Source organism: Stegodyphus dumicola, chromosome 2 (assembly GCF_044657685.1).
Source record: "Stegodyphus dumicola isolate Sdum_Otavi_A_Nest chromosome 2, ASM4465768v1".
NCBI lineage: Eukaryota > Metazoa > Arthropoda > Arachnida > Araneae > Eresidae > Stegodyphus > Stegodyphus dumicola.
In genome coordinates, this window is record NC_140769.1 from 163,411,627 (window position 1) to 163,434,718 (window position 23,092).

The 23,092-nt window shown below is 30.1% G+C and overlaps 1 protein-coding gene across 1 annotated transcript in view; it reads right to left on the reverse strand.

Moving 5' to 3' along the window:
- Positions 1 to 2,299: 2,299 nt before the first annotated feature.
- Positions 2,300 to 23,092, reverse strand: part of LOC118199333 (WD repeat-containing protein 11-like) — a 153,600-nt gene continuing 132,807 nt past the window's right edge. Inside the window, exons 24-26 of the mRNA XM_035371166.2 lie at positions 21,299 to 21,379; positions 11,129 to 11,273; positions 2,300 to 4,878 (exon numbers count right to left, since the gene is read on the reverse strand). Of these exons, the coding sequence (XP_035227057.1) occupies positions 4,730 to 4,878; positions 11,129 to 11,273; positions 21,299 to 21,379 (375 nt within the window). The 3' untranslated portion in view covers positions 2,300 to 4,729. The remainder of the gene's footprint in view (positions 4,879 to 11,128; positions 11,274 to 21,298; positions 21,380 to 23,092) is intronic.

Sequence of the window (23,092 nt, forward strand, 5' to 3'; positions counted from 1 at the left end):
AAATATATTGTCAGTATCCACAGTATTAACACTTTTTAGGAATATACCAAATATTTTAATAGTGTAGAATATTTTTGTGTTGAGATGACAATTTGTTCCCATCAATAAAATTGGCATAAAAAAAGCAAATATATTGTCAGTATCCACAGTATTGACACTTTTTAAGAATATATCATATATTTTAATAGTGTAGAATATTTTTCATTGTGTTTAGATGAAAATTTGTTCCCATCAATAAAATTGGCATATCTATATTTAAAGGCCCCTTTCCAACTGTGGATTCCTGTGGTATATACAGTATTTTTAGCCAACATGTCTTAATGTACATTGATCAAAATAAGGAAGCCTTGAAATTTAGCACTAAGGAGCGTGGAATATATGTTAGGAAAAAAGAAACATATAAATTCTCCATTTCCATATAATGCTGGTCAAAACAATCACATTTTCCATTTCTCTGCAGCCAAAATTATTCAAAGAAAGGTCTCTTGATGAATTAGATGTCCTAGAAGTGTTATATATTCATAGAAAGCTTTCAGTTCTAGTTAATTCCGCAAAGTACTTGGGAGTTACCCTAGATGATAGGCTCACCTTCAAAGAGCACGTAACCAACCAAGTAAATAAAGCAAACGGAGTTTTCATGTCGCTTTATACTGTTATAGGTAGGAAATCGAAATTGAGCTTAAAAACTAAACGCATGATCTATCTCACTATGATTAGGCCAGTTATGCTCTACACCGCCCCAGCGTGGGCAATTGCCAATAAGAGGGATAGGAGAAAACTAAAAGTCCTTCAAAACAAAATTTTGAGAGCCATCACTAACGTGCCCTGGTTTGTACGAAATAGCATCATTCATGCAGACTTGAAAATAAAGCCCATTCCTGAACAAATCCTCATGGAGGCGCACAACTTCTTCGAAAAAATAGATAATTCTCCAGTGCACACACTAAGAGAACTCGATAATTATGACCCTGCGGTGGACAGCGTGGTGAAGAGACCTCGGTCAATTCACCATAATACGCAGTGGTGATGTAAATATGTAAATAGTGTACATATGAAGTTGTGTTTTGTGCTCTATCTAACTTTATTTAACCAAGTACTGTGTTACTGTCAAAATTGGCTATTTGCCTGGAAGCAGGCTAGAGACTCTGAACTAATTAAAATGTGTTAAGGGCTGTGTATTGTGTGATCTCACCACGCCCACTGCTGTGGTTCTACTCCTGATTACCTGCTGGACTGCGCACCCTATCTCAGTAACCTTACACTACTATCCTGACCGAATGCATCATGCATGGACTTGAATGCTGGATGATTTTGTTTTCCAAGTACTAATTTCCCAATTTTCGTATAGTCAGCTTGACTTCGCCACGGAATGATTGCACCTTGTTCTAATGTCACGTCCCCTGGCGAGGTGCAGTAGCACCTTAATGTACTAAAAACCGTGAATGGCCTTCATAGGCTGCACAGATTAAACAGGTCAAAACTCAAAGTAGTTGTATACCTGCGGTGAATCAGAAATAAATAAAAATAAATAAAGTTCTAGTTAATAATCTCAATTCTAATCCATCTTCCAGTTTTTAATAAAAGAAAGTATTTCAGTTACTTCAATTTTTGTCAATAGATGATGCCAAGTACTTCATTTACTCTTCTCTAGATGGAACTTTGTCAAATTATTTATCTGTTGTTATTGCTTCCCTTTCATCATTTTTACTCCTGCAAATGAAGAAAGTTGTCCTGTTTAATCTTAAAACTATATTCTTGCAAATTTACACAACTTACACTGGCTCTTATTGCAGTAGCAACCCTTGTTCTTCAACATATAACGATAGGTTGTGTTATTCAGAATTGTATCTTTTAATTATTTGATGCAATGGTGCATTTCAGCAAATAAGGTTTGGTTTCTTTGAGCAAATACAGATCCTTGTCACACTACAACCACCTTATCTGCCATATTACTTATTCTTATCAGTATAGTGCCATATCACTTATCAGTATAGTTAGTTCTGTAGGGTTGATATGTTCTGATAAGTGAAATTGCCAAAAATGATGAGATGGCCAATCTATGACAAATACCAGAAAAGGCATTCTCCTAACTCTTTCTGGAATGTCAAAAGTGTAGGTGTGAGTGTTTCAATGGGTATTACTTCGAAAATGACTAAATAATGTATTTTCACATATCAAATAACACTACAAGCATTTCCTGCCAGCTTTTTGAACATGGAAGTAATTAATCTACTGTGTGATTTCTAACTTTCAAAAATCATAATTATAATTGTATTATTACTGAATAAAACAAATAACATACATTTGTAATTTTTTATTGCTGACTAGAAACATATGTTAGAAAAATAGATATTTGTTATTAAAACAACATAAGGAATGTACTGATGATTGGTACAAAGAGTACATGTCAATTAAATACAGAAATAATGATTTCAGCCATATTTACAGGCAAGTTACCTTATGAAATGTATCATACTCCCAATAAGGCATTGTACATAACGGACATAAATCCTGCACACATATACAAAATTTGGAATTTGGGGTAAATTTTGCACCATTTGTAGTCATTAAATACCTAAAAAATTTAATTTGACGGATGGAAAAATTTTAGATTTAGGAATGGAGATTTTACTGTATTTTTTAACAAAAAAAATTTTGTCATACTTTGATTTATCACTTAAAAAATAAAATCTATAAAGGTATGATTACTATGTAAAAATCTATGTTATAAGAACATATAAAATTTTTAATTAAAATGAAAGATATGAATAACTCTGCATTGAAATTCAGAAAGAAAACTGTATTTCATACTAAGAAAAATGAAAATAAAAAAAAAATTTTTTTTAAACATACTTACAGAAAAAAGATAAATTCTTTTAGTTTTTAATATCTAAGGGGAAAAGTTTCTTTTTACAGAGCTATTGTACAGCTTATCAAACCTGATTTAATAAATTAATATTAACAGGAAATAAGACATAAACAAGAAACGGATATTGAATTAATTATTCAACTAGTTTTCTGCTTTTATAAGGAACTGGGAGATTTTCTTTTAAAAAATATTCATTTAAGATAGTTTGTCAAACTGCAATCTCATGTTACAAGTATCTTTTTTAAATGTAAAATGGAACATTTTAATTAAATCTGGTTCTAAACACCTGTAGACAAAAAATTTTAGCTCATTAATAAGGTCTATTCATATGGAATATGCCGCATATGATTTACTTACAAATAAGGAATGCAAACCCTGATGTAAAGAAATAATTTTGTCAAACTGTATTAAGCAAAATTTATTACACTACTGAGTTTAACAGATAAAACAAGTTATATAAAAACAAAAAAATAATTACTCTTTTCCAAAACTAATTGAATGAATATATTATGTGAAATTTAAAAATAATTTCAAATTATATATATTTGTGGATGCATATGATAGCTTATGCAATTTGTGTATACTTTTGAAAATAAATTATAAATGTAGGATTAAAGCTACAAAAAAAATACTTTTTTAGTTTAACATTTATTTTATATTCGGATGTATCTAACATGATATTGGATATATCTAATATGACCAATGTTTGAATGGTCATATTCATTAGAAATCAAGACATGCAGAAAACCTATTCATTTTCATTTCATATGCTTTGATGGATACAATAAGAATAATTTTTTAAATAATATTTTTTGTTCATAATATGTTATACTTGGCATAAGTTTCTGATACTTATAATAGCTTCATCACTATTTGACATGTAAGAATTTAATAAACTCAATAAATAAATAAACATTTAAAATTATTCATTTCTGAAGAAAAAATAGTTATTCCACCAAAAATCTATATACTTTTCATTTAATTAAAAAAAATTAAACTCATAGAAAAATTTTATAAACTATAAAAATGTTAAGCATAAAAATTTAATCATCTAACTGAAAATTCATAGCTAATCTGTACACTGCGAATAAGTAACCAAATTTGTATTTCTAAATTAAGATTATCACTGTCTGAAGAATAAAAATCTGTCGAGGGATAACCAATTAGTATGAAGTAACAAATTTAATAATAAAGACAAAAAAGAAAAAAGTGTGCAATATAAGTATTTTTTAACAAAAGCTGCAGGTTGTTTATTTTGAAATTTTTATAAAGGGGGCAAAAAAGTCTCAAATTGTCTTAAAAACAATAATGAGAACTTTGCAGGCTCTATATTCAGAGAACTAGTAATCTGTGTTTCAATTCAATAATTAAAATTTATGTTGGAATTAGCAATCTAAAAAAAAGGTTCAGTTATTTAATTTGAACCAACTTTTAACACGTAAAAGAGTAAAATAATCACAGTTATTGATTTGTCTTCTTATCCACACATTTATTAAACAACTAAATGGAAATCCTATATGAATTTCCATTTAGTTATTTAATGTTAGCATGTACATAATTAAATTATGTAGATTATATTGTACATGCAGATTATTATCAAATTATTAAACATTAAAAATACATATATTATTATAATATAAAGATTAATCTTTGCATAATAATACTAAATAAAAGACATAAAATGGAATTTTCTGAAAGTGTATCACATTATGACTGATTCCATTTCTTTTCAATAAGCAATTTTATATTAACATATATGGTAACATTCAATGAGTGAAACTCAAAGTTATCTACAATCAAAGTTTGACCATAGCTACTCTAAACATAATATAAATTATCATCATTATACAATTTCAAAACTTAAACATCTTCAGAGATAAACTGAAATTGCTTTCTGAGATCATCACCTATGTCTGATACTAGTTTACAGTAGTGTATAGCCGAAGTTCGATTCTTAATTGCCAGCAAGTATCTTGAATAATCCATAAAAATAGCATCAATTTCTTTCGGTGAAAATTATTAAGGCAAATAATACAGTAAGCTCATAGTTAACAAAAGGATAAAAATACATTTTACACAATTATTTTCCTTTTTGAATTTAATAAACATTTCAAAATTTTAACCCTCTTTATTGAAAATATAGATATATAAATTTATAAATCAATTTGCAAGTCCTAAAAAAATATTTTACCAAGAATACTTAATAATACAAGATGTGGCGGAAATAACTCCCCGATTTTCCACTACCACTGTTCTGGCACTAGTTGCGTGCCTTGAACTGGGTTACAGCTTTGAGTTGTAGATGTTTTACTATTTCAGTAGCCATCGTGATGTGGAGCAGTGAGGAACCTGCTTTTATGATAGATGTGTATTTTAAAAATAAGCGACTCTGTCATCAGAGTCGCTAATCACTTCACAGTGATTATTTCGAGACATTTTGGGTTGGGTTGAAATGCCAAACTTCCTGATAAGAAAACTATTTTCTTACAAAAATTTCCAAAGAACAAGTTTGGCTTTAAAACATAAACCTCCTGGCAGACTTCATAGCATAGCATATGGACACCACAACAAGTCAGTGCAGTGAGACAAGCCATTCTCCAATCTCTACAATGTTTACTGCTATGGAAATTTCTAATCGGAGTGTAAGAAGAATTTTACACCTAGATCTGAAATTCCATCCATAAAAAATAATGGTCATGCAGGAACTTAATGACCATTACTGGGCTAACCAAAATGCAGCTTCTGAGGCTATTCTGCAGACTGTTCCATATGAGATTATTCTTCTTTCAAGTGATGAAGCTCATTTTCATTTGTCATTACATGGGAACAAACATAATTTTTGCTACTGGGCTCCAAACAATCCAAAACAAATCCATTAAAGACCTCTTTACAGTGAATGGCTTACTGTTTGATGTGCCGTTGCAAATTTTGGAGGTATAAGCCCATACTTTCTTTAGAATGGCAAAGCAGTTATAGTAACTTTGCCCATTTTGTGGATATGTTATATAACTTCCTTCTACCAAAATTGTATGAGCATATGAATCTGGCTGTGTGGTTCCAACAAGATGACACTACAGACCTCACAGTCAGAATACCAATGATCTTTATGAAAAAAAAGATGTTTCCAGAGCCTCTGATCTCATTATGATGTGACATTTCATGGCCAGCACATTGCCCAGATCTATCATCTTCTGACTATCTCTGGGGCATCTGTAGTCAAAAATCTATAGGAATAACCTACGAACAACCAAGGAACTGAAAGCTGTTATCCTCCAAGAAATTGCAACTAGAAGGGTTGTGATGAACTTCTAGGCGAGACTTCAAAAATGCATAGACAATGAAAGTCACATTTGGACCATATAAATTTTCAAAATGAAGTGAAGATGAATGTAAAAACAAAATGGTAAGTTTTGTTTTTTCAAACTGCGAAATAAAATTTTGAATAACATCTATAATTGCTTAATTATTTATATCTGAAATCGGGGAGATATTTCTGCCACATCTTTTATAATGACAAACTCCTCAAATGAAATAATTAACTATTTTAGTTTAGAATTCTCCAGATCATTCAGATTTGAAATTTTATGTTGATGCTACAATTATAAGAGCCAAGAAAAATTTCTTTGTAAGATATTAAAAATAATAATTAAAATAAACTGTATGCTTCACTGAAGTACTTGTAAAAAACTTAAATAATTTTATCATATTTAATAACAATTTTAGCATTTAAAAAATCAAGATAAATATATATATATTATAGAAAAAAGTAAATTTTCATATTTAGAATAATAATTAATAAATCATAACTATTCTCAAGTATTTTGAAAAATATTAACATGTTTTTAGACGTCATACTAATTCAATTTTAATAACTGTAATTACTCATGAAAGTATGATGTGAAAAACATTTTTAAAAAAAATTATATGTAACACTTGATAAATGTTATCATAAAGATCGAAGATAATTAATTATAAAAACCAGTTGTTTAAAAAATATTAAATATGGTCAGAGCAGAGCAAATCAAAAAGCACAAGGAAAGGTGTAAGCATGAGACATCTGCAATTCATTCTATTAACATATCTGAGCAAAAAAGCTTTAGCACAGAAAAAATACTTCATAGACAAAAGCAATGAATTCTGATTTATACAACTTTTTTAGTAGCTCAAATTCTGGCATCAAACAAAGTCCACCCACCAATAACTTTTACCCTGCAATGTTTGTATCAGCCATCACTTTTTCAAGAAATATAGTGATACTTTTTGAAGTATGACTTCTTGGTTTGTGTTGAAATTTCACTTTTTGAAAATAACTGAGAAAGAAAAGAAATAAAATTTATTCTGTAAATATCAGAAGTAAAACTCTCTCTTAATAGTGCATTTAGTATATTTTAACACTTTTCCCCCCACTCTTCTTATTTCCCATTGTAAGAAAATCACAAACTCCTTATTGAAACTTTCTTTACACTGACAAAACCACATTTGTACATTTTTTCTCTTCATTTTCGATAATAAATAGACCTTTTTGTTGCAGTCATTTAGATAAACCTATGCTTCATCAAGGGTCGCACTGAATTTCCATTTATGTCCTACTAAATAATTTTCATACGGGGTTCTACAAATTTTTTCATGGCAAAAGCTCGTGAACATAATGTTTTTAAACTTTTTTAAGTTGTAAATTTTGGCTTAATATTTTATTCCTTGTTGCTACAGATGTATTTAAAACTTTACCATTGATTTCTGCATCAGCAGATTTTCTCTTGTTACCAACGATTTAATTTTAGAAATAGTACATACCTTTTTCAGGTATTCATTTGAAGTCTTCTTTCCATGTAGAAGCAATGACTAACGATTTTTCCCTCTCTGAATAATAATGATACTTATTTTGCACTTATAAATTTTAATACTATTTTATTTCCCAATGTTTTTTAATTATGGAATACGATTCCACCCCCCAGAATGTACAAAGACATATCCTTCAATCCACAGCTTGTTTACATTTTGATTTAAGAATACATTTCAAAGTAGCAGACAATATTTCTGTTTCAAAGAATAAGTTGTTACCAGAAACTTTTATTCAAAAACATTTGCCTTTTTTTTAAATCACTCTAAAAATGCATAAACACCCTCTGTGGATGAAATAGATGCACCTAAAAATTGGCTTTTGAAAGCATGGAAGTTATTCCTTTTGTTGCTTTTAACATATTTTATGGAAGAGATGAGCAGAGAGATTAAATTTTTCTATATAGAATACAATTGTTGTGAAAAGAAAAAAAATTTAAGAAATTTAAATGAAGGTTTCAATTTTGATACATTAGCATGTATATTAGAAATAGGCTACAGAAAAATTACTACAGAGGGTGTTTACACATTTTTAGAATAACTTTGACAAAAAAATTTTTAAAAACTAACACTTTTTATAAAAATTTCTGGACACAGCTTATAATGTGAAATGAGAAATATCATCTGCTACTTTTAAATTTATTCTTCTTTTAAAATGTTACATGTAAACAAGCTGTGGACGGAAAGATATGTTTTCTTGATTTCCGAAGAGAAATCTTCTTTTTCCATAATTGAAAAATGTTGTGAAAGGCATGGTAATAGTATTTCTGAGTGCAAAATAAGAAAGATTATTAATTTGAAAGGGGAAGAACTTTCAATTATTACTTCTACGTGGAAAGAAAACTCCAAACAAATAACAAAAAAAAAGTACATATTCTTTTTAATGTTTGTAAAGTTAAATCATTGGCAACAAGATAAAATTTGGCAATGCAGAAATCAATTACAAAGTCTTTAAATATATCTGTAGCAACAATAAATAAAATATTGAACCACGATTTACAAGCTAAAAAAGCTAGAAGCAATTTGTAAAAACTATGTATGACACCTATTCAGTAGGAAACAATATACTGTGACCCTTAAGCATAGGTTTATCTAAATTATTGGCTACAAAAAAAGGTGTATTTATTATCAAAAAGGAAGAGTAAAAAATGCACAAATTTGGTTTTGCCAATTCAAAGAATGTTTCAGTAAAGGGTTTATGACTTTTGCAGGGTTCTTACAGTAAGAAATTCAAAATAAGAATGGAAAAAAAATGTTAAAATCAACTTAACGTACTATCAACAGGAAGTTTTGCATCCAATATTTACAGAAGAAATTCCATTTCTTTATCTCGGTGACTTTCAGAGAGTGAAACTTCATCAAGACGGAACAATAAATCATACTTTAAAAAGTACCACTGTGTTCCTTGAAAAAATGACGACTGATACAAATATTGCATCCATATCTTTGCAACATATTCCTGCCAAGTCCCTGAAGTTTCAAACAAGGACTACTGAATTGGTCTCTTGAAAAAAAGCTAAGTGCAAACCCACCATGTATGATGGTTTCTGTAAATTAGTAGAAGAGAAATAGAAATCAGTATCCCTGGAAATTTTACATAAAGCCTTTATGTCCCTGAAATCGTGATGCAGACTCATAATCAAGGATATCAGATCAACATATGAATATATTACGATGATTATGAAACTTAAGTTTATATAGTCATAAGTCTTTAATCCAGACGTACATAATCCGGAATGATCTATAATCTAGACCTCAAAGCTACAAACTTTCTGCGCATGCATAAACACATAATGCATTCACGCATGCGCATAATACGTTTATACATACGCGTTTAATGTATAACGGACAGTATAAGCTAAGCTAAAATTGTCGAATTATATATTTCAGTTATGTTACAGATTGCGTTGTTCCTTAATCTTCTAATTGGATCCGGCTTATTATTTTTTGCAGACTGTTAGAGCAATTTTATAAAAGTAAGCTTGAACTTTCGATTATGTCAAAAAGAATTTCCGATTCTGGAGCTGCCAAAGGATCTACAAAGCAAAAGCATGTTTCGATGTCCATCAAACAAAAAGTGGAATTGCTGCAAAAAATGGACAAAGGCATATCCTTTGTTTCTTTAACCATTCCGAAATCTGTTTATCAATTTCTAGCTGCTCTGCGGAGGGACTTCGCGGCGTGCAATGAACTGGAAGTTGATCTGCCAGCACTATCCTTATCTTCAGGGAAGATGTTTTTATTTTATTCGGCTTATAATTCCTTACTAAATGTAGTATTTCATCTCGATGTACTCCATCTTTGATATAATTTAAATCAAACTCCTCGTCATTATAAATATCACGAATACACATCAAATAGTTTTCTGGTTGCAATTTTCTAATTTCGACTATGCATAATGTATGCTTTACGCATGCACCCGTTGAAAGAAATGTCTAATAAAGTAAACAAATAAATATTAAGCTTTTTTTTTTTTTTTTTTTTTTTTTCAAAATTTTGATACCCTTTAGATCATAATTGCTCTTTATTTCATAAATTACGGTTTAATATTTTTAATTTTATAATTTCTGCATGCCATCTTACGAGATTTAAATTGATGATCTATAATCCAGAAAAACTGATAATCCGGAATCGCCGAAGTCCTGACGAGCCCGGATTAAAGACTTTTGACTGTATATGATCCTCCTCCTCTATGAATATTTTACTGAATTCTAGTTAATAAGGATTCATTATGCTTTAATATAAAAAGTTACTCTGCGCTTTCACCTGAAAAATTATACAGCAAGGTGTGATTAATTTCATGGGACTAGCTATAAATTTAAGATGAAGTTTATCCAACAAGGTCCATCAATTGCCAAAATGGACAACTTTTATTTTCCAGTCGTTTTGTAAATTTAGTTTAAGATCATATAATCTCCATGGGCAATAAGCATTGAAAAGTGATCTTAAGCAGAAAATTCATACTGAATTATATTACCATATATTATCATTATCATCATATACTCTTTTATGGTTCCATGAATTTTGCATGTATAGCATTTTTTGTATTTAACTTAATAAAAAGTCATACGTGTTTTACTAATTTTAAATTTCATTCTAGAAACCATATAAAAAATTGAATTGTATATTTACACAGCCTTTATATCTACAATATACACTCTTTTCATAAAATTCTTTATTTTATTTTTGATTAGTAAGTACAAGCCAGTTTTTTTTTGGGGGGGGGGAAGTACTTAGCCAGCTTTCCAACATCCTGTATAATGTCACATGAAATAACAAATTTGCCATCTTTAGATCTAGAATTTGTGATATAATTTATGACAAATAGGTCTGATTTTTATTTGATACAATAATAACACTTGTACTACTTAAAATAAACAAATACAAAACTTTTAAGCAAAATGAAACTGTAAAGGATATAATTTTCTGTATTTTTGGTAAGTATTCCAAATTCCAAGCAAGATTGCAAGAAGAGAGCAGCTCTTTCAATCATGTGTGAAGAATGCAATAGTTTCACAACTTTCCAAAATTCATGCATTGAAAGCAACACTAAAAATCCCTTATTCTAAAAAATAAAATTCATATTACAAAATCATTGCCTAAAAGAATATTCAGACTGTCATAGAATCACAAATTATGTAATTCTCAAATACAACACTAAAAAATTTATTCTATACACAAACATTAAAGACAAATTTTCTTTCAGACACAAATGATGAATTTCTGTAATTTCATCTCCTTTTGAAATTCCTCCCCTTTTAAAAGAATAAAGTACAGCAAGATGGTATATTCATAGTTGTGACAGATATAAAATATGAAAGAAAACTACTTACTTTAATTTAGCAATAGTCCTCTTAATTCCTTATTTTAATTTGGCTATGTCCCCTTCCTGTCTTAAAAACTACTAATATATAAATCTAAAGTGCATAATCTAAAAACTAATCAACATTATGCCATCTTATTAATCCTGCAGTGCAGTCAGCTCTTGTCCAATCACCATTCAAAATTTAAATAAAGATACTGACTCTAAAAATATATCTTTGCTGAAATGCACACTCGCTTTCTTGCGTTCCTCTTTCTGTGCAACATGTACTGCTCATTTCTCTACTTCATCCATTGTGTAAAGATGTGACTAGTTGTATAAATTTGGGGTGCTATAAGCACCCAAAATGGCACATGACCGAGAATATGCGCTGCTAGAATTAAGTGTCCAGAAATAAACTGTATTTTAACTATGCCACATCTACAAGGTTTTTGTTTTCCATTATAGACCTGACGAATCTATGCAATTCTAGCATTCTATATATTCTGTAAAGAATCATCAAGTACCTACAAAATTTATTACATATACATATTTGTAATATTTATTGAATTATATTATGAGTATATCTCTAGCCCCCAGTGCGTCAATGAATGAAATACCCTGAAAGTCAATCTTGACACATTCATTGCATTTCTCTAACTACAACTGGGGGTAATAGAGCTACAATAATTCGTTTAACTACTAGTATATAGTTAGCCATATAAATTACAGTGAAAGAAATGCATTTCAATTTACAAAGTAAATCACAGTTAACATCAACGTTTTCTCCAATCTTTATCAAAATTATTCTTAAGCTTCACTCACATGCAACGCTTCTTCACACAGCTGCCATTAGCAAAAGGAGACACGAATGAGTTTCATCTTTAAGACCTGTTCAGAAGACCGTCGTCTTCCTTCCATTTACACATAAGCCTCTGTGAATAATCATGTGACCCAATTGAATGATTTCTAATACTGTTTACACATTTTTAATGTTGTTTACCGTTGTTAATTTTGTAATCGGTACTTTCAGAACTGGTACCGGAGCTTTCATAATGGCTCCTGAAAAATTTATGCTTTGTAATAATTATTATTTTATGAGCTTTTATTTAGTTCACTCTTGGTCTTGTCACTAAGGTTAAAAAATGGTCATAGATTTTTAAATTGCTTCCTGATAAGGTATCGAATTCAAACTTTGTACATACACTGTTTGTGTGTGAATGTGATATCACGATTTTGAATTTTAAAGGATTAGATTTTTTTTTCAAATTTAAAGTTGAAATGACTTTTTGTTAACAAAAAAACTGAGAATCTCAGAATATTATTGTTTGCAACATATGACACAGTGGAGGGCAAAAAATTAAATTTTTAATGTAATTTTTTTTTTTTTATTTTGGAAGAATTTTTGAAAAATCGCTCATATTTTTAAACACCCAATAATTTTAAAATTTCATATCTGAAAATATATCGGTTACTAACTTCTGAAATTTTCCAAGGTTATAAAACAAACTTTTTGCATTTAAAAAACAATGACAAAGGAAATTAATTGGATAATTTTTTACTTTTTTAAAAGATATGCTATGAAGCAGAATGGGAAATATTGGTTCTTCTGGGGCATTACTTCGAAACATCAGTTTTAAAGTAATAATCTCATTACACTACACTATTTTTATGACATTATTTATACTATATAAGTTGTTACTGTTGCGAGTTCAGCACAAGATCAGAGATATTTCCGAGTTAGCTTTCTCTGAAACAAAAATTCTATATCAAATGCAAATCACTCATAATCCAAAATGAGATGCATGGCCTGGAGGGTTTTACATAAATTTTAATTAAATTTAATATTTATATATACAATGTAGGCTAAAATGCCTGAATCGAATATTAAGGCTCAAAAAGCAAGAACTGAATAGTTCCATCTAAATCGAATTCTATTGCATAGTGCATCGAAATTCTACCTTCAACAAGAAGAATATTTTTCCAAGTCATGTGTTCAGAAGGGGAAGGTTTAAGTAAGCCAACAGATGGACTCCTAATGCCATCTCTTGGCGATATCAAATAATATTCCTTAACACACTCCCCACTTGAACTCTGAGAAGAGTTCATCTAACTCAGTTATACATACAATCAAGTTAACTATTCTATAAAAATACAAAAAATACTTATTAGTCAAACACTTCAATTCCAAAAAAGGTTATACACAGCATGTATCAAATATTAAATGTTATAACTAATAAATGAACTAAATTTTTTAAATATTTTCAACTTAACTAAACAAACTTAACTAACGATATACAATTTAATCATTAATAGGAAAAAAAAGAAAAATGCATAACTAAATCATTATTCAAAATATCTAAAGTTCAAGAGGATATAGATGTTGAACAGTACATTTTAAAGTCCCATTATCGGTTTTTAATTGGAATGATCGGACCTTATGATCATGTCCAAGAATAGTTTTTATGATTCTACGAAGTTTCCATAACAGTTTGTTTTTATTATCTCCTTCAACTAAAACAACATCTCCTACTTTTAGTTCCGATTGAAGTTTTGGATTCTTCAAGAAATGGGCAGTTCTAAGATCTAACAAATATTGTTGCTTCTATTTGCACCACAATTGTTTTAACAGCAATTCTTGATAATGCTTTCTTTTTAACAGCGTGTCTCTTGTCGTATCGCTACCGATGATTCTAGCAAAAGTCAAAGGATACTTCATATCAGTTTGTCCAATGTTTAGGAAGTGCATTGGAGTCAGGGGTTGTGGCTCATCATTGTCATTGTAAACGTCACTTAAAGGTCGTGAATTAAGAACTCAACTTCGACGAGTAGTGTAGACATTTCTTCAAAGGTCAACAATGCTTTTCCTATGATTTTTCTTAAATATTCTTTAACAGATCTGACATAAAACCCTCCCCACCATGGGGCTCGCTCGATTATAAATTTCCAATGGATTCTTTCTTTAGCAATGAAATTCTTGAATTAGTCATCTTTTAAAACTTTTGAAAAATTCTCAAGTTCTTTCTTTGTCCTCTCAAAGGTCTTGGCGATGTCAGAATAGATGATTACGCAGTTTCCTCTTCTATTCAAAAATCTACGAAATGCAAGTAAAAAGGATTCTGTTGACATATCTGATACAAGTTCTAAGCGTACAGCTCGAGTTACTGCACAAACAAATAAAACAATATAGGATTTTCAAGTGTCTTTAGAATTCTTTACGTAAACTGGTCTGGTGAAATTGATTCCACAGACTGCAAACGGACGTGATTCTTGGATTCTTTCCTTTGGTAAGGGTGCTGTCATCTGGTCTGCTGGTTTAGCTAAATATTTTTAGCGAATCATACAACCTTTTAATGCTTTTTTGACTAACTGTCGTCCTTTAGGAATCCAGAAACATGATCTGACTTTAGCTAAAGTTGCAGCAATTCCTCCATGCATTATCTTCTCATGTTCTTTGCGTACAATTAGAATCGTTAGTCGAGAAGTTTTAGGTAGAATTATTGGATGCTTGTTATCTAGTGAGAAGTCAGAAAATTCAAATCTTCCTCTCAACCTCATGACTTCTTTTTCATCAATATAAGGAAGAAAATTGTACAAAGGAGAATTTTTTCTAACCAAATTACCTTCTTTGAGGGATTTATATTCTTCTGCAAAAAACTTCTTTTGCTCTGATCTTATCAAAAAAATTTTCAGCTTCTTGTAACTCTTAAGCTGTGAGAAATCCTTGAATATCACTAGTTTTTCTTAATTTTCTAATGAAACGTGTTGCTCAAGCAGTGACTCTAATTAACACCTTCTCTAATTTGCTATATTTTGATATGTCCAAAAGATCATCTGTACTTTTTTCGATTGTACATTCAAGTTGATGTATATCACCGGATCCCTTTTGGTATTCCAGTTTGTTTTCATCTATTGTTTCTTTAATATCTAATCTTGGCCAAAGGAGTTGAAGCCACTAGGAACCTTGCATCCAAATGCTCTCGTTTATTAACTTGGAAATCTTCGTTCTCCGAGATACGAGATCTGCAGGGTTGTTGACACCTGGGTAATAATGCCAATCTTGAGGTGAACTCAATTTTCGTATTTCTTCAACACGATTCTTGACAAAGGGTTTGGAGGCTTCAGGTGGTTTTTGGATCCAAAAATAAGTAATTGTTGAGTCTGTCCAAAAATAGCATGGAATTTTCAATTTCAGTGCTTTCAGAATATTGCTGACTAACTTAGCTGATAACAACGCCCCCATTAATTCTAACCTCGGTAAAGTAAGGGATTTTAGTGGGGCTACCCTATTTTTAGAAGAGACAAAGGCCATTTTGATTTCTTTATTTTTTGTCATGAAACATAAATATGCAACTGAACCATAGGCTTTGAAAATCTTGCATCTGAAAACCAATGTAATTCGAGATTTTTGACATTTAAGTTCGAGGGCATGAAAAAATAACGAGAGATGGAGAATTCAGCCTTTTGAGGTAGCTCTTCACACCACTTTCTCCATTCATAGGACAAATCTTCAGGCAATGGTTCATCCCAATCTTTATGTGAAAACCAAATCTTCTGTATTAAGCATTTTATTCTAACAGTGAAAGATCCTAAAATTCCAATTGGATCGAATATCCGACCCAACACTTGTAGAAAAAATCGTTTTGTTTCTATTGGTTTAGATGTGAAAGACAATAGGTTTCAAACATCAAAATACAGTAAATCCTTTGAATTATCCCATGCCATACCTAAGACCTTAAATGGAAAATTTTCTCTATTAAAATCTTCAGGACTTTTATGTGAAAGGATACCCTGTTTTACCCACAATTCATGTAATTGTCTCGAGTTACTATGCCATTTGTGAAGCTGCATGCTTGCTTCCTTAAATATTTGGACCGTTTCTAGACTCATAGTTAATGCTTCATTGATCGTTGGTTGGCTTCCTATCACATCATCAACATATACGTTCTCATTCAAAAAGTGAACCACTGTAGTGATAAAGTTTATTATATTTTTTCAGATGATGTTTAATGGTAGCGGCTAATAGAAATGGACTACTATTTATTCCGAATAAAACTCTAGTGAACCTATATATGTCAGAGTAAATGGTTTCATCATTAGAGAATTCGGAAAACAGAAACCTGGTTGCATCCCGATCCTTTTCATGTATGAGAATCTGTAAAAAGGCCTGTTTTATATCTGCGGTGAAAGCTATTGGATTATACCAAAATCTTAACAATAATTCGAATATTTCAGGGTATAAATTTGGCCCAACATGTAGACAGTCATTTAAAGAAATGGATCCTGGGGCATGCGATGATGCATCATAAACAATATGTAATTTACTTGTAGCTTGATCCTCGCGTATAACTTCCCTATGTGGTAAGTAAAACACGACATCCTCTTCATTTGAAATTTCTGTAACTGATCTCTTAATACGTTCCTGTATTCGGAAAATAGATTAGGATTTTTTTAAAATCATTGTATAAGTCGATAAAATCTTTCTTCCCTGATTTCTCTATTATTCTTTAGATTTGATGTGTCATATTTTTAAGGCAATCTAACTTTATAGCGAGAATTTTCAGATGTTATATTTGATTCAAAATATTCGACAACTTCATTTTCAGTTGCATCGAAGTTTTCCCTCATCGAAGTTTTATCAATAAGTCCTGAGTTTTCCAAGTTCCAAAATTTTGTTATTTGTTTGGAAATCAAATCTTCCCCTACAACTACATTGAAAGCTAAAGAGACATCATCATCACCTTTTCGTCCATGTAGGCACCAGCCGAAAATAGTTTCCACTGCAACAAGATTTTTGCTTAAGTATTTAATGTCTCCTATTACTATGTTATAATAATATTCTGCACCAATTAGAATGGCAATGGGTTTTTTACAATCAGGGAAATCTGCGAGCATCAAATTTTCTAATTGTCTGTTTTGCTTAATTTCTTCTGATTTAGGAGGAGGAATATCTGTAGCTGATATATGATCAGTTACTAATAATTCAACTTTTATCTTAGAATCGGGAGAACTTCTATGTTCTAAAGTTAATTAAGCTACGTCATAAATTTTTTGGATGGGTGAAGTATTCCCAAAAGAGTAGACAGTCAATTTTTCTTTTCTTATGATTTTGAGGTTTAATCTGCCCGCTAACTCGCGAGCACAAAAACTTTTCATACTTCCATTATCCAAGAGAAGTCTGTCAAACACCTTTTCCTTAGCTGTTTTAACTTTTATCGTGCAAGTTTGTAAAAGAATTGTGTTATTTACACTATGCGAAACGGCCGAAACAATTTCTTCTTTCTGTTCCTTAGTTTGTGTATCATTTCTCGAAATTGATATACTATCCTTTTTATCGCTTGGTGTATTTTTAACTATCGAACTGGATTTAAAACATATAGCTTCTGAATGTTTACCTTTGCAAATTTTACAAACTTTAGTTTGAAGTTGCCGGCATTGTGAGATTTTGTGCTTAGGGGCGAGACAAAGAAAACAACGCACTTGGTTCTTCAAAATATCTCTCTTCTCATTAACTGCAAAGCATAAACAGGACTCTGAGTCATGGTTTTGAAAACAAAAAATGCAGTTTCGATTTGATGACGCGGCTGCCATAAATTCATGTGTGGTGACTGTTTGTTTATGTTATGCCGTCGGTGGATATCTGTTAATACTTTCATTTCCAGTTCTGACTTGCGTGGAAAGGATAAGGAATTAATTCTTTCTCGCGATTCTATTTCTAATCGGAGAAAGTCTAGAAATTTGTTTAAATCATAGGTTGAATGATTTCCAGCATTTTTACGGTGAAATTCTAAAGATATATCGTTCCGGACAATTTTCATCAAAATTGGAATAAACATGTTGGAATATGTTTCTGGTTTCACACCGAATGCTAAAAGGCTTCTGACTTTAATGTTTATTGTATCATAAAGTTTTCGCAGTTTTGCCACTTCACTTGAATTTTGAACGGGATTTAAATTTAAGAAATTAGAAATGTGTGTATTGATAATAAGGTCACTTTGACTGATTCTGTTTTTAAGAATGTCTATAGCAGAGTCATAATTAGCCTCTGAGATTGAGAGACCTTCTACGGCTGATGCTGGGTTTCCACATAAATAAGTTCTCAAATAATTAATTTTTTCAATCTTTGAAAGTGTAACATTGTCATTCATGACCTTGAATGAATTCCAAAAATTCATCCAATCGTTATAGTCTCCGGAAAATTTGTGAATTAACATTTTGGGCAATTTCACATTACTTTCAATGTCTTTCGGTTTCAACTTCTGTAGATGAATTATTTAAATACGAAGTTGACATTTTGAATATTGTATTTCCTTAAATAGCAGCTGATTTTAGACTTTGATATTATTATTTTATCATTATATTCCATAGAAGTGTTAATATCTGAATCTAATTTTGATTCATCTTCAATTAAATTATGTATTTTTTCATTTAAATCTTGTAGTTCCGTTTCTTTACTATTTAACAATTCCAAATAATTTTCTAACTCTTTTTGTTTTTCTTCTTTTAAATACTCATCTACATTTTTAATAATTTGAGTTACAGAAGCACGTATATGTGCTCGATTCTTCTTTAGTATCTTCTGTTCCATTTTAATAAATTATTAAAGGAGACTTACCATGAGCAGTCTTCGCTTACAAAAAAGCCAATCCAAAAGGCGAAAAACACAAAATTTCAAATTAATCAGATTCTTTCCCGTAGCAGATGCACCATTTGAAACGAAAATTCTATATCAAATGCAAATCACTCATAATCCAAAATGAGATGCATGGCTTGGAGGTTTTTATATAAATTTTAATTAAATTTAATATTTACATATATACAATGTAGGCTAAAATGCCTGAAACAAATATTAAGGCTCAAAAAGCAAGAACTGAATAGTTCCATCTAAATCGAATTCTATTGCATAGTGCATCGAAATTCTACCTTCAACAAGAAGAATATTTTTCCAAGTCATGTGTTCAGAAGGGGAAGGGTTAAGTAAGCCAATAGATGGACTCCTAATGCCATCTCTTGGCGATATCAAATAATATTCCTTAACATCTCTTAAGATATACTTTGTGTTATGTTGTGTTTAAAGTTCTTAGTAATTTGAAGTTTGATACTCTAAACACCTGTACAAGTATTTCTGTGGAAAATCCAGAATTTTGAAGTGTTTCTGTTGATAAAATAAATGTAATTAAGCTATTATCAGACCTGTGTGCAATGGCAAACATTTATGAGTTATTATCAACCTATTACGAACACGTATGCACACAACATTATAATTCATGTATTAAAATTATTTTGAACGTGTTTTACAAAACAAGCACAGGTAAAAAAAAAAATGTTTACTTGCGTTTTATGATATTTTTGCAATTTTTTTGTCCAGATCAGGTTTTAAATAAAGGCTTATAATTTATGATTATATTAATCAATTGAATAAATAGCACTATATATATATATTGAAAGTAAGTAATAAAATTTTTAAGCAATTTGAAATGATTTAATCATCATTTAGACTGTTTGTATTCTTTAAACTCTGTTTTCTCAGGTTGCATTTTTTTGATAAATCCTTTCACTTAAAGTCCTAAAACATATGCAGGTATGGACTAAATTATTTAATATTTTTACTGCTTGTTTAAAATTATTTACTTTATAGAAACAAGGATGGGTTTTTCAAAATACTGAAAAGAAAATTTATTTGAAATGAAAATGTGACTGAAATCATATTTGTTTCAACGATTTTACATAAAAATGTGTTATTTTTTTTCTCAGAAACTAATTCATTGATTTCAAAATCGATTCTTGAAGTTATTAAGAACACTCTAATAAATATAATAAAAAATATAGAGGGGTAGTAGTGAAAATTGTAGAAGAAAGACATCTTAACTATTAAATTTTTCTTCAAAAAAATTACTGGCAAAAAAAAAATTTTTTTCACCTTAAAATCATTTTGTCTTACAAAACGATTTAATAATATTCATAAAGAGTAGATGAAAGTTCTTAAATTTAAAAAAAAAAATCATTCAAAAGGTACCAAGCCCTTTGTTGTGTTGAAGCCAATACATGCATCTGAGTGCCTTAACTTTAGTTTTAATTTGAACAGTATTTCTGGAATACCCAGCATCAGATAATCTTCTCTGTACTTGTTTATAAATTTCCATATCTTGTACAGTTCCATCTAATTTTTGGGAAGATGCTATCACATTCCCAGGCATCAATGGCTAAGATTAGTGTATAATATCTATCAATGCGATTGTTTCACTGACAGTCCAGCGAGCAATCAGTTGCACGTCAGCCATGTTGTTTACTAAAATTAAGTAAACCATGCAATCACGCAGTGCACTATGGGAAATCTCCCGATTTGCCCTACTCCAGAGAGGTAGGAACATTCTAGCAAATTGCACTTGCAATTTTGAGAAGCAGTTAATGCTTGTTTGCAATGTGAATGGGATATGTTGGAAGAACCGATTTTCACCGCCAGTTGAATCTGCTGTTGTAAATGGGTTTTTTATGTCTCTCTTTTTCAGCCTCTCACAGATATTATCATATATTTGCAAGTTTTTCAGCAAATTTTTCATAAATTCAAGTTATAAAATTTTAAAAAGATCACTTAATATAAAAGCATATTGGTATTTTATATGCATAAAAAATTTAATTTATTCAATTTGGACAATCATTAATTTCAGTATGTTGAGCATTAGCACTTAAAAACACATCCTAAATTAGAACATACATTTTGTTTTATTTATACTAAATAGCAGTAATGTAAGCACAACCTGAAACAAATGCAGAGAAATGTAGTTTACCTTTTGATCCATCACAGTAGAACACAAATAATCAACCCATCTTTTTAAGATCTCTTGACTTTCTTTCTCTGACAATGTAGCCTAAAAATTTAAGCAAATGTATGCAACAAATAAAACAAAATAAAAATTTAAGATGAATATTAAAATGCAAAATATATAGCACAAATTGTAAAAATATAAGCAAAATTACATCACAAATCTGAAAAAAAAATATCAAATGCCATGATTAAAAAAGGATCATATTTTAAGCTATTTTAGCAATGTGAAATGATTTAATTAATGAATTAAATTATTAATGATTTAATTAATGAATATTTATTACACATTACTGTTCCAGATTTAAAATAAATAAATACAATTTAAATAAGGAGGTTTTGAGACTCTAAGAAAATATAATTTTTATACAGGGTATGCAGCAGTGTAAGGAATGGGCTGATTACTTCAAAACTAAGGAAAATACATCAAAATCATCAGGTAAAAATAGAAAAATATTTTCTGCTAATGCAAGATATGAAATGAAAATATTTTTTACCATCTTGAAGTAAGTAACAACAAGAATTATTTATTATAATTTTGAACAATGACTCACTTTCTTTGTGAATATATATATATATATATACATACATATTTGTAAAAATAAGACTTTCTTAACCCAAGCACCCCACCAAAAAAACTACAGTTAAAAGTCGTTAATTCGGACACCCATAATCCGGAATGATCTATAATCCGGACCTTAAAGCTAAAAACTTTCTGCGCATGCGCCGCGTCGGCACATGCCTACAGGCGTTTTACACGTGCGCGTAAGACCTTGACTACTGCGCATATGCGTGTGCGCAAGTGCAGAATACGTTTTTGCCTGCGCGTTTAATGTACAACGGACGGTGTAAGCTCAAATTATCTAATTATCTATTTCAGTTAATGTTAATGATTGCGTTGTTGATTAATCTTCGAATTGGATCCCGCTTATTATTTTTTGCAGACTGTAAGAGCAATTTTATAAAAGTAAACTTGAACTTTCGATTATGTCAAATAGAATTTCCGATGCTGGAACTTCCAAAGGATCTACAAAACGAAAGTATGTTTCGATGTCCAACAAACAAAAAATGGAATTGCTGCAAAAAATGGATAAAGACATGAAGAATGTGACAGAGAGGTTAGTGAAAACGAAAAAATTTCGATTGACAAGTTAGTCGGTATTCTCGGCACAGCAATTAACGGGACTTGAACAGCAGAACTTTGTAACTGAACAAGAAACTATGTCTTTTTATAGAATTAAAGAGAAAGTATTATCACATAAAATGAAGCAACTTAAACAACTTACATTGAAAGAAATGCTTAATAAAGTAAACAAATAAATATTAAGCTTTTTCTTTTCTTTTCTTTTTCTTTTTTTCTTTTTTTCTTTTTTCTTTTTTCTTTTTTTTTTTTTTTTTTTTTTTTGTAAATTTTGATACCCTTTAGATCATAACTGTTCTTTATTTCATAAATTATGGTTTCATATTTTTAATTTTAGAATTTCTGCATGCCATCTTACGAGATTTAAACTGACGATCTATAATCCGGAATCGCCAAAGTCCCGATGAGTCCGGATTAACGACTTTTTACTGTATAAGTAACAATTTTAAAAATGACTGCAAAAATAACAAAATAAAATCTCTAGTCTGCAATATTTATTTGAAACATAAAATAATTTAATTGCTTATTAATCTCTCTTTTTAATAGTACAAGCGAAGTCATGCCATTTTTAATTCTGTAACTGATACATAATATAAAAATCATCAATTAAAAGAACAC